The sequence below is a fragment of the Doryrhamphus excisus genome, chromosome 19, assembly GCF_030265055.1.
Source record: "Doryrhamphus excisus isolate RoL2022-K1 chromosome 19, RoL_Dexc_1.0, whole genome shotgun sequence".
In the NCBI taxonomy this organism is placed as follows: domain Eukaryota; kingdom Metazoa; phylum Chordata; class Actinopteri; order Syngnathiformes; family Syngnathidae; genus Doryrhamphus; species Doryrhamphus excisus.
This window is the reverse complement of record NC_080484.1, coordinates 4,643,368-4,656,442: the sequence shown is the minus strand read 5'-3', so window position 1 is coordinate 4,656,442 and position 13,075 is coordinate 4,643,368. Positions and strand designations below refer to the sequence as shown.

Genomic DNA, 13,075 nt, shown 5'->3' with positions numbered 1-13,075 from the left:
TGGCCTGGAGGGCGGGGCTACCATGTTGACGTGCTGAGTGTCGTTGGCAAACACTGCGCAGGCGCAGACCGGCGGATGAAGATGGTGCTCATCAAGGAATAGTGAGTCTGACGTGTTTCTTTAAATTATGTTTTTTGCGCTTTTCGTGGCGTATTTTCGTCCAATTCATGTGTTATTATAAAGCAGGAGAGACGCGGCGTATTTTAATAAGTGTCGCTAGCCGGATTTCTCTGCGCGAAGCCCACAAAAGGATAGCTTTGGAGCGGGGTGTATAACGGGACACCGGTCTTTCTAAGGCGTCGCTAGTGGAAGCTGGAAAGCTGGCTAGCTAGCAGGGTGGATAATTAGCCTCGTAATGAATAGTCACATAAAAAGACACACTTCACATGTAGTATGTTTAACTAACACCGCTGCTTCAAAGTGTTCTCTTATGAGGTGTAACTAGCCATTTAGCATCCTGTTATAGCCACATTGTGCCATAATGTTAAGCTTTGAGTGACAGATTAGGGTTCCGTCGGATTTAGCCGTAATGCTAACAAGCTAAGTTAGCTGTAGCAGCCGCCTAGCAGCTAGTAGGACACTTCCCCGAGCGCGACGCAGGCTTTTGACAAATAGCTGACAATGTTATTAACACACGAAAGTTTAGGCCTGGAGCCCGAAGCGGTTAAGAAATGTTGACTCTGCGGAAGAAAGACGTACGTGCTGCTATTCTGCCCGCACTAGCGTGACACTTAATTGGGCTGTTAATAATACCAACTGTTTGCATGCTGGACCAGGTCATCTTTAATTAAGCACGACGACGAAGCTTTCAAAGGGACATTTTCGTTAATGATTGTACCTGTTGTCGCCATGGTTTGTGTCACGAGTTGACATAACTGTTTTTTTACATTGCATATTGCTTATGGTACTGTCATGTTACTGTTACTTTTATCACGAGTTGACATAACTGTTTTTTTGCATTGCATATTGCTTATGGTACTGTCATGTTACTGTCACTTTTGTATTGTAATGCAGAGATTGATCGTCTTTTTGTTACATCCTTGCCCGAATTATACACACAAATAATAAATAATAATCACTGCAATTTAAAGACAATATTCTCATCAATTTATCTGCCCCCCTCCCCTCTTGTTTTCCCTACTCTAGCCGTGTGGTGTTGCCCATTTCAGTTGAAGAGGTGAGTACTTAACCGGTTTCTGTAGGCTTTGGTGTTAATCATGCGGCGTTCCAGGAAAACTGGGAGGTTTGAAGTGCTTTGCTACTGGAGTCTTTGCTTTTGTTTACGTTTGACGAGAGCGCTCAAACCTCGTCAGGCCCAAGCGGCATATTCCATTCACATCAGCTGTCCTAAAAGCAGCGACAGTACTGATCAGCATGATGATTTTTTTGACACACTTTATTAACCCCCTGCTGCTCTCCACCACAAACAGATCACATGCTAAGTGTTCCCTCAAGCTGTATAGCCTGAAGCAGTGTAAGCTTAACAAGCTCTAATTGCCACATTGAGCTTGTTTTGGTAGCGTGAGAGCATGAAAGGGAGACCAGCAAGCTGGGATTTTGTTCCAAAAACCATCAAGGCAAAGAGCTTTATCAACTGGGTTGCTTACCATGAAATTGGTGTAATGAATTTAAGTTATTCAAGCTGCAAAGCTTGGGGTTATAACCCCACATTTCCTTTATTTTTTGCTTCCTGTAGATTGACATTTTTTGTCTATATAGCATATTCAGACACTTCCAGATACTAGCGACAAATCCAGTGATTTTATTTTCTGGACTTTTTGGAGACTTTGATAGCCATTAAATGAAGCATTGCTCTTCTCAATAGAGGCTGTGGGTACCTCTTCCATCAAATCATCAATAGTTTATTTTAAGCATTTCTACAACGTCTGTTACAATTATATGCGCCTAAATTATGCAAATCATATAAAAATGTCATGTTGACACTAAGGATCGACCGATACATCGGCCGGCCGATATATGCGTTCTTTACTTGAATCGGTATCGGCTGATACACGCGTGGGTTCGCGTATTTTTCCACTGCATGATTTACAGACAGGCATCCGCCGGGCAGCTTTGTGTTGCCGGAGGATCCTGCAACACACGCAGTCGCGGTACCCCTCCCACACTGCAAGAGTGGTGAATCACAACACTTTCAACTTTTAATTAGCCTCTAATAGTTAAACTTAGTTGAAATATTGCCACCTGCTTTGAAATAGGAAACATGAACGCCAAGTGCATGCAATATACGTGCTTGAAAATATAGTTTAGTTTGTGGGTCTGAAAACCAGGAATGCTGCTGAATGCTTCATCTTTAAAAGTGCCTACCGTTGGAATTAGGGAGCTGTTGATGTAGTTGGAGGCTAATATGTACAGCTGTTACCAACACCGCTTTAATGTCAACGTTGGCAATTCAGTCCCATGGTGTTTGTAGGAGTTTCATTCAGCCAACGCCGGGCTGAGTTTAAATGCGTGTCGTGTTATGTGTGTGCGCTCTCTCCAAGCATGCACGCACATGCACGCGCAGTGATCACATCGATGCTAGATAAAACTTAAACTACGACAGAAATGTTTTGCACTTGGTTGAATATTTATTCCTTTTAAAGTTGATAATGCCGTTTAAATGTGTGTTTAAGAAAGCTGAATCCTACTGTGTTCAGTGTTTACATTTCAATAAATATTTGTTTAAACTTGAGACCTGTAATATTTGTTATCATTGTCATTTTTTCATGTAAATTGAGGGAGCAAAAGCAGTATCGGCCACAAATATCGGCCCAAGCAAACTGGGCCATCGGCTAAGGGTGATGGAAAAAAATCGTCATCGGCTCGAAAAAAACCCACATCGGTCGATCCCTAGTAGACACCTACCACCACAAATGGATTGCAGTCCTGCGGGAAAGACTGTTGACCTGAGTCTTTTTATGGATGCACATTGTCGATTGCGTCTTGCTTGGCTTCCTACCAGTACCAAGTGGGCCAGCTATACTCGGTGGCCGAGGCCAGCAAAAACGAAACGGGCGGTGGTGAAGGCATCGAGGTGCTGAAGAATGAACCCTACGAGAAGGATGGCGAGAAGGGACAGTACACACACAAAATCTACCACTTAAAGAGGTGGGTCTCTCCACTCACTTTGGTCGCCTGACACTGCTGAATGAAAAGCGTTGCTCACTGAACTCTCGCTTGTCGCCCCTGACAGTAAAGTCCCAGGATACGTGAAGATGATAGCGCCGGAGGGAGCGTTTGTTTTTCACGAAAAGGCCTGGAATGCCTACCCCTACTGTCGCACCAGTGAGTTCTGCACCGACACACACAGTTCATACTATGGCATAGGGCTGTAACCATAAATTCATATCACAATTACTGTGACCAAAATGATCAAGGTTATGATGGGCTCAAATTGTTTAAAAAGCACTAATACACACACTCACACTGGTCATCGTTAGATCAGCAAAATATGTTTGCTCACCTGCTGGGTGTCCAAACTTTTCCCACCGAGGGCCGCATGCTGAAAAATGAAAGGATGCGGGGGCCGCTTTTTATGCAAGGATGTTTGTTTAAAGAAAATCAACAGCCTGCATCTTGGCTTTATGTTATTGGCGACAAAGCATAGTATTCGTATGAATGAACGCCTTTTTCTCACGTTACTTTTTTGCTAATTTTTCAATTTTTGCTGTTTGTTTTTACAAATATTTCTGTTTGTATTTCTATTTAAAAAAAAAAACAACATCTTTTAGTCTTTAATATTTCAACTTTATGCCCCGCCATCAAGTCATTTGGGATCAGCTCCAGCATCATACCCCCCGACCCTAGTGAGGATAAGCAGCATAGAAAATGGATGTATGGGAAGTCTCATAATATTTCATCTTTATTCTCATAAAATAACTAATTTTTTTTAGTTTCTAATGTTTTTTTTGTGTTTGTTTCCAGTTTAAATGTCCTTTTTTGGAATGTGCTGAATGCCTTGAAATGACCCCCGGGTTTTGGACACCCCTGGCTTACATGGTGCACGGTGCTGTTTTTTCATCTTTTAGGTTTTGTCAAGATATTTCTTTCAAGATTAGGTCAGATGATGATTATGATGCGGTTTCACTGTATTGTTGTTAAGAAGGGTTTCCCATACTTTGATTTATTTGTGGCGTCCCACTCTTAAAAAGACCTAACAGGCTTTATTTGCCAGAAAATAACAACGGAGCAGGAGGGATCAGTGTTTCCAGCTTTTTGATTTTGATGCTTTGAGTAATCAGACCCCTGTGGATTCATTGAAACATATATATTTATTTTTAAATAGCGACAAATCTGGTGAAGAGAGCTTTGGAGACTTGTGACATGAAAGCACGTACCGCTTAGGCTTTGTTTGCATTCCAATTTTTTTTTGCTCATATGCAATCTGTATATAATTTTTTTTTCATGTCATTGTGAACAGTACAATTCCGATTTGTTTCGAATGCAACTCAGGCCTCTATTGTATGTAGATATAAATCCAATATGTATACGATCTACTGCAGTCTAAGCGGTCAGGAGAGAAACGTTAAGGAGAGCATGCGAGTGATGGGCAGAGATTGATGTTAAAATATAGATACTTCCAGTACAGGCTCTTCGTGCTCTAAAGTTGATACTCAAATCATTGAAAATCTCATCAAAGTATTGAGATTGGAGGTGGGTGCTGGAGCCTATTCCAGCTGTCTTCAGGCGAGAGGCAGGATACACCCTGGACTGGTGGCCAGCCAATCACAGGGCACATATAGACAAACAACCATTCACACTCACATTCATACCTATGGACAATTTGGAGTCGCCAGTTAACCTAGCATGTTTTTGGAATGTGGGAGGAAACCGGAGTACCCGGAGAAAACGCACACAGGGCGAACATGCAAACTCCACACAGAAATGGCCAAGGGTGGAATTGAACTTGGGTCTCCTAGCTATGAGGCCTGCACGCTAACCACTCATCCGCCCCTCCCCATTATACTATACATTCATTCATTCATTTTCATTTTGCAGTCCTGCAATAACCTTTCACTAAATAATGAACAATCAATTGGTTTACATTTTTTTTTTTGCAATCAAGCCTTTTATTTTTCAAATTTGACATAGTGTAACTGGTAGTTATTTTTAGGACTATATACACTATGTAATTTGAATGCACGCAGAAGCAACAGTTCTTGAGGGAGTCTAACTGGTGTGGATGAAGCAGTCAAAGACTACATTTAAATGAAATGCTATATTATAAATGTTTTTGAAGTGGAACAAATATGACAATATAACAGCCAGTCAAAAAAAACTATGAATTAATAAACAGAAAACTACAGCTTTTACTTAAGTTTTTGGATGTAAGGGTTTTTTCTGTTTGTTTGTTTATTTATTGATTTACGTACTTATTTTAAAAAGGAAACAAAATAATACTCACTTAATACAGCGGTGACGGCGAATCAGGAGAGGACTCACATTTTCTGTGTTTTACATTTTGTTTTTTTTTCTTTCATTGCCTTGTAGCTTTCTCTAGCCTCTTCAGTCTTCCCGCGTCTTCAAACATCTGCTTCCTTCTTCCTCCTCTGCGTGGGTGATGTTAGATTCCTGGAAGCGGAATAAAATCATGTAATATTTTTTTGTTATCGAGGTACTCTGGTATCTGAATTTTACCCGGTATCTTAACGGAAATTAAATCGGAGGCACCACTGCAACAATCTTTATTTCCTTAAACACAAGGAAAAGTGTTTGAAGTCATACTTTTTCTCTCGCTCAGCGTTCAAGAGTCCCCCTTTTTTTTATTTTTTTTTTGGGTTGGGGGTAAAAAAAATCTGATTTTCACAAAAAATCGTAATTGGGCATCATACCCTACAGTGTGAATGTAGCCTTGCTTGTCTTCTATTTGGTGGCTTTATTCAAATGTGGCAGCCTCACATAACTGTGGTGCGTTCAAGGACCACCGAACAAAGTGTGAAATCTTAATGCTTGATGAAAAACATGATCAATGAAACCAAGACATACCGTAACATGTAAAAATAGTGGGCGTTCTAACAGAGACATGATGGCACGTGTCTCCTGTCAGCGAGCAGCGGGTGCTGCTGTGGGCTCCTCCCCCCATGTCAAAGCGCTCCGTCTTTCTAAACGTATTTGTTTGGGGGTTTTGTTTACATCATCCTCTGAAGCTCACCGCCGCCACAAATGGATTGCATTCCTGTAGAAGCTCTTTGTAAAGACGTGGGTTTTTAAATTAATTTTAATGGTGCTAACTTGCATTTTCTCTGTTTGCTCCCCACCACCCACTCCCCCCCCGCCAACCCCGCCTGCTTGACGCCCGCCGCAGTTGTGACGGTGAGTTCCAGTCTTCTCTTTGTGACATGCATGTGCATCATAGTGCCATCTGCCTTCCGGCAAGTGTTGGCGCAGGCGCTCAGTTTTGGAAGCAGAAAGTTTGCTATTTAAACGTCTGATTGGTTTATTGGATTTAGCGCTAAGAGCAGGCCTCCATTCATGGTGCGCTCGCTAAGTCACTTGGCCGAGATCATCTCCACCTGTCAGCGCTGATTTGGTAATAATAACTCACCCGTGCGCCTCTCCTGCTCCTCAGAATGAATACATGAAAGATGACTTCATGATTAAGATCGAGACGTGGCACAAGCCTGATAAGGGAACAGTCGAAAACGTAAGTGTGACATTCTTGTCGGAACACTGACAATTTCCACTGTCTCCACTGAATTTCCCATAATTCATCTGGAGAACCTCCTTTATTGGCCCCCGCCTGGCTGTTCTGTTTTATGTCTTCATGCTGGAGATCCACAATGCCATAAACGAGTCCATTCGCTGTCTCATGGATATACTCCTCTCCTGCTTGCAGGTGCACGACCTGGATGAGCAGACGTGGAGGAGTGTGGAAGTGGTTCCCATAGATATTGCAAACAAAGATGAAGTGACGCCAGGGGTAAGTCATAAACCTCTTGAAAAAAAGGTCCAAACTCTTTTGTTGATGTCATTGCTGAATATCTCGGGTGATCCTGCCACACTGACAGTCATCAACATCACGTGACTACAGAAACGCTTATTTGTCTCGTGGCTTTCAAGACTGACTTACAGGAACGTCCACCCTGCCCTCCAGCCTCCTACCTACCTTCTGAAGAAGCTCGCTTAGTGTGGACTAACACCGAAAGCATCGCATCCATGCTGTTTGAAATGCTAAAATGACGCACGATTGTGGTGATTCCCACTTCTCCCAGTTTCTCACACGAGCTGCTGTACAATAATGACTTAAGTGGATCAGCAGGGAGGCCCGGCCTTAAGCTGAAAGTCCATCTGGTCCAGGTGCTCGCCTCCCACCCCCCCACTGACCTGCCGGATTAAAACGGCACCACACAGCGCTTTGGGGGGGTTTAAAAAATACACCTTTTATGTTTCTTTTTTGTTCTTTTGAGTCTGCAAACTTTTTAAAAGCTTAAGTTGCAAAGTGCAAAGTTGTCGGTAACGTTTTGACTCTTGCACCCGCGAGGTTGATCGATTCATGCAAAGTAGAAAAACAGGAAGTGAACCTTAATGGGGACACTTTGATTTAGACTTGATTGGCTTGAGAGGTCGTCGCAGTTGATGTTCTGGTCACAAGTCAGGTGCTTGCATGCTAATTCTATCCAGTCGCCATACATTGGCCATTAAAGTCGCTTGTTTGTGAAATGCACTTTTTGTACACAGTCGTCCCTCGCTACATTTAGTTAAAAAAAACAAAAACGAATAAGTGACAGCTGTCAGAATTATTGAAAGACAAGGCCACTTAGCATCAACAATGACACCACATGGAGTCAGCCATGGCATGTCTGACGTAATGGAGTGGGGGGGGGGGAGTTCTCCTCACATTGGGTGTGGAAGTGGTATGTTTTTGGCTTCTTACTTTGTCCTTCTTCCCCACTCCATTTGAAACCCTCTCTTAAGTTTGGAATAAATTAACTGGAGACTAAACAGTTGGCTCCATATGAGCATTGGCCCAATCGGGAAACACTGGCCTTAAGATTGTGTAAATGTGTCTTAATCTGTTTGTGTATCAAAATGTACAAGAATGTTGTGAAGACGTCTGGTGGGATACATCGTGGTCATCTATAATTATGCATTCCTAGTATTTTGGGATGGGGCCAATTGTGGCCTGCAGCTTGTTTTTTATTGGGCCGTGCACATTGCACCCAATAAACAGGAAAAGTAAACCTGAAATGTTACTACTAATTAAACAAGGCTTTGTCTTGAAAAGTACTCTGCGGAGTGGATCGGCCTATGTTGATTCCGTCCTTTTTCACTGATATCGGCTGATACTAATCTGTAGCGGATCGATTAGAGCACCCCCGAATGCTTACTTTTCAACCTTTGTACAAAATGAAAATAAAAACAAAAATTGAAGGTGGCCCCCCCTGCATCTTTTGATTTTCAGTATGCGGCCCCTGAGTGGAAAAAGTCTGAACTGACTGTCTGTCTTTTGATGCCTTGCAGGACTACAAACAAGAAGAAGATCCTGCACTGTTCCAGTCAGCCAAGACAGGAAGAGGGCCTCTCGGCCCCGAGTGGAAGGTACGTGACAGGAGCGCCAGGCTTTTTCTCGCCGTTGTCTTACATTTGGTCCTTCGCAGAACGAGCTCAAGACAGACTGTCCGTACATGTGTGCATACAAACTGGTCACGGTCAAGTTCCGATGGTGGGGTCTTCAAACCAAAGTGGAGAACTTCATCCACAAGGTAAGGTGTCGCATGTCCGTGTGGCTCAGACTCACAAGGCTGCCGTTGACCATCGGCCTTCCCTCCCCAGCAAGAAAAGCGCATCTTCACCAATTTCCACCGCCAGCTCTTCTGCTGGGTGGACAGGTGGGTGGGGCTGACCATGGAGGACATCAGGCGTATGGAGGAGGAGACTCAGAAGGAGCTGGAGGAGGTAAAGAACCCCAGGGGATTCACCTCTCTGTTTCCCTCCCCCTCCCGTGCTCCACAAAAGACGCCGCTAGCAGAGCTGTGGACGTTCTCACCAGGCTCAACAGAGCACAAGCCCACCAACGTTATTTAACCCTTTCACTCCTGGATGTCACATTAGATGCGTCAGAAGGGCGACGTGCGAGGCACCTCAGCGACAGACGAATAGAGGCCGTCGCTGTAGTCAAACACTAGAGGCGGGCTGAGTAAGTCAACCGTGGAGACACCGTCACCTGCATGGACCCGTGTCATCCTGCGTCTCCGCCTTTTCTTCCCCCCTCCCCTCCTAATCATCTCAGGCTCTCTTCAACCTGTTTCACTCCTCCATGCTAACGCCACACTTGTTTACATCTCACCGGGACACTCTGGGGTGGATAGCAGAACAAAAGTCACTTTTATTTGCTAACACGGGGTGTCTGGATTGCGGCCCGGTGGCCATTTTAATTGTCCAATGTTAGTGTAAAAATCTAGATACATTTTTAAATGTTTTTTTAATTATTATTATGCTTTTTTATAATTATATATATATATATATGCAATTTATTATAATTATTTTAGTTCAAGTTATATAGTTTTCATTTTGTGAAAGTAATAATTATTCATGAACTTTAGCTTTATTAGCTTTATCAGCCATAGTGGTTATTGACCAACTAATTGCATTTTTACTGTACAAAATGTATCCTTCCATTACACTTTGCTGGGGAAACACTCAAAAGTGACAAAAGTTTCCCAACGTGTCGACTAGGTAGATGCTAATGTGTGTTAATGTAACATGAAATTGTCCTGTGCTTCTGCATGCGAGCATTGTGACAACTTTGAATGAGCTGTCCTCTGTTATCATTCTTCACTTTCACTCATTTTTCTTTTCCAGCTCCTTTTTCGCCACCCCTGCATGTTCCTTGCATGTCGCTAACATGTCATGTTCCCAGCATCCTGGGATTTCATGTTCAGTGTTTGTACTCGACTATATTCTATGGGTGCTGGACTGCAGATCATGGAGGGAATTATGTAATTGTCAAATTTGCATGATTTGTCATTACTCATGTCACTTTTTTTTTTTATGCCACCGGTGAGGGCTTTTAGATCATACCAACCTGTCAACTCTCCTGAAACTACCACATTTGCCCTGCTTTCTGGGCACCATCCCACACATTTGAATAGCTTTCCAAATGTTTAACTTCCACTGAAAATTGCCACACTGGATCAACCTTGGTCCGCTACATCCTGTAGCCCAGTGATTTTCAGTTAGTGGGCCGCAGCGGAATTAAAAGTGTATTGGCCCAATGTCTGTGAAGGCACCTTGTGTCTTTGTCTGCGCTATTTGCTTGTCACACCATCGCGAGGCGCATGCCTCACCTCCCGCACTTCTATTGCAAGGAGACCATTTTAAATTTAAGACGCATGAGAAGTTTGAAAAACCAGTTTGAGAACCTCTGCTGTAGCTTGTAAAGTCAGGCATGCAAAATAAAGGTAAACACGGTTGGCACCACGTCTCCATATCCTCTGACAGACAGTATGTTTTTATAGGCACAGGCCAGCAGGTATGATTGTAAAATATCTTTTTTTAATGTTTTTTTTCTTCTCCCCCCTTTGCAGTTGCGTAAGACGGGTCCCATTCGAGGCACCAGTGCTGCTCATGAGCAATGAGCCAAATCAACCCAACCCTGTCTTGATGATGTCATCGGAGGCACGCCCACCACCACCACCACCACCACCAAGAGGAAGTGGCCCTGAGGTCGCCTTCTTGCTTCCTGTCTCATGTACATGCTTAATTTTGGGGGCAAAGAGAGGGGCGGGGTTTGACACGATTGGATCCCACTGTACATACCCCCCTCCCCCCGCTCTGCTCAAACAACAACCTGGTTTTGCATAAATGTATATCTACACAGAAAGAAAAACTCTTTGCACAGATGTAATTTGCCTGAAATGTAAATGATAGTTGATTACGACGGACGGGCATTGCTTGGATTCGGCTGTGTCAGCACTGACTCCAATGCCTTTTGAAATTGATTCTAATTAGAAGAATGTGCTTTTTAGACTTAAAGGTCCCCAACAGATCGGTCGACATAGCAGCTGTTGGACCATTTCGTATCAACTCCCCCGTGTATTATATTGTCTATTTGTATTTGTCTACCTGTACTACTCCCCTCCCCTGCCGCACCGCGCCGCACCGTCTCCTCTGCCTGGCACCCTGCGGCGTTAACCACCAGGGCCACTTGGCGCTCGCGCATGACACGCCCACTTGCATGCGTTTAGAGCCTCGCAGGCAAGACTTGATGCGGCGGGCGTGCATCTTTTACGCCACCGCCGCTTGCTTGTCCTCGCTTAGCTCCACCACCGTCTGCTGTGCGAATGATGTCAAAGTGTGGCCCGCCTTTTTTTTTTTTTTAAATCACGTATATAATCTCACGGGCTTTTAAGAGCAACGACTGCAGTGTGCGTGTGTGCGGACGGATGAGGCGGCGGTGTTCACTAAAGACTTTTTGAGGTTTTTTTTTTTCATGTTTGTGTCGAGGTCTAAGTGTACTTTCTCATCAGCCCGTCGTAGGAACTCGAATGGGCTGTTAGCGTTTTTAACATCTGGTTTTATACTGTATTGCATTAATGAAGTACATGATGTATTCACGTGTGTGTTCATGTTCATTCATGCTTTGGCTGTCCAAACACTGCAGGGCATTTTTTGTTTTTCAACCTGTTCAAACCTCACACGGCGACATAACGGTATTTGGATCAGCATGCACGGTATTTTCTCAGCTGCTTCCCTGTTTTGTCTTTTTTTTTTTTTTTGCATCTGATGAGCTTCATCAGACTGGAAGGAAATCCTTTGCAGGGCGTCTCCTCAGCGTTTCACTGCACTCGGCGTCACCTCTGACCAGTCGAGTTATTGTGGTGGTGATGATGGGGGTCGCCCTCCAGACTGGACCTGACCTATTTTGGGTGGGTGCGTGTGTGTGTGTGCGCGTGTGTGATGCCAGCCAGAGTGTGACTGTGAGGGGAGGAACAGAAGCTTAGACGACAAAATCCAAAATTGACTGGTTTCTTCTTGATAGTCTTCATGAAGAAGCACTTTGGAAAGATGGAAGGACTCAAGTTTGTCTCATCATGAAGACAACATTCAGGGGTATCAGTAGTGAATGTACAATTAGTTTTTTTTTTCTTGTTCACAGTTTGCAAGCTGTGACTGAAGGTCTAGACAATGGAACACAACAGAATATCTAATAAATTTGAACAATTAATCTGCCTGCTGCTGTTAGTTCTTCTTTTTTGCTTTAATGCTCACACGAAACCTGTTTTATTGTAGTGTGGTCCCATATGTTTACAGTAGTATGAAAAAGTTTGGGCACCCCTGACAATTTTATCAGATTTTTAGAAAACGTGCAATAATTATTTAAAAGGGACCTATTATGCACATTTTTTACCCTTCTTATTGAGTTGTCTCCTATTTAGTAGCTACACACGATAACTTGCACAGAAAACTTATATTTAGCAGAATCTGCACCTATTCCACCTGTATTTCCTTTGATTTGTACTTTAATTTATTCCACCCACATCCCGCCTCCGGGCATGCTCACTCTGCTGTGATTGGTCACACGGCCAAAGTGCTTCCTAACTACAAACCATATAAGGAAGTCCACCCCTCTGCGATGTCACAAAGGAACAACTTCAAATGAGGGTCTGGATTCTGGTTGAAGGTATTTTGGACCATTCCTATGGCCACACAGCCCCCCCTACAAACTATTGGCCAGTCTCCTTACTACCACAATTCTCCAAAATTATTGAGAAGCTATTCAACAATAGGCTGGATAAATTTATTAATGTGAACAAATTACTATCAGAAAGTCAGTACGGATACAGAGCTAACATTTCTACCTCCATGCCACTGATCAAAATTCCGGTGGAAATCACTAACGCTATAGATCATAGGAAGTGTGCAGCCGCAGTATTCATGGATCTGACAAAAGCCTTTGATACAATCAATCATGACATTCTAATAACTAAATTAGAAAGGTACGGAATAAGAGGATTGGTTCTGAACTGGGTCAAAAGCTACTTAGCTGACAGGAAGCAATACGTAAAGCTAGGAGAATACACATCTGCAAGTTCATATATTACGTGCGGAGTACCCCAGGGGTCAATACTGGGAC

The 13,075-nt window shown here is 43.4% G+C and overlaps 1 protein-coding gene across 1 annotated transcript; it reads left to right on the top strand.

Annotated features, from left to right (window-relative positions):
• The first annotated feature begins 26 nt into the window (after nt 1–26).
• Nucleotides 27–12,166, top strand: pitpnb (phosphatidylinositol transfer protein, beta). Its single transcript, XM_058056636.1, has 11 exons — nt 27–101; nt 1,147–1,177; nt 2,963–3,108; nt 3,194–3,285; nt 6,305–6,312; nt 6,569–6,643; nt 6,836–6,919; nt 8,461–8,538; nt 8,598–8,702; nt 8,773–8,895; nt 10,527–12,166. The coding sequence occupies exons 1-11, from the start codon at nt 76–78 to the stop codon at nt 10,575–10,577; spliced, it is 819 nt and encodes a 272-aa protein (XP_057912619.1). The 5' UTR covers nt 27–75; the 3' UTR covers nt 10,578–12,166.
• Nucleotides 12,167–13,075: the final 909 nt, after the last annotated feature.

What these genes read in the sequence shown, in the direction of transcription:
- pitpnb (XM_058056636.1), top strand. Translation starts at nt 76, where the DNA reads ATGAAGATGGTGCTCATCAAGGAATA. An exon ending in TGCCCATTTCAGTTGAAGAG is followed by an intron (nt 1,178 to 2,962) that starts GTGAGTACTTAA and finishes GCTTCCTACCAG; the next exon opens with TACCAAGTGGGCCAGCTATA. An exon ending in AAAATCTACCACTTAAAGAG is followed by an intron (nt 3,109 to 3,193) that starts GTGGGTCTCTCC and finishes CGCCCCTGACAG; the next exon opens with TAAAGTCCCAGGATACGTGA.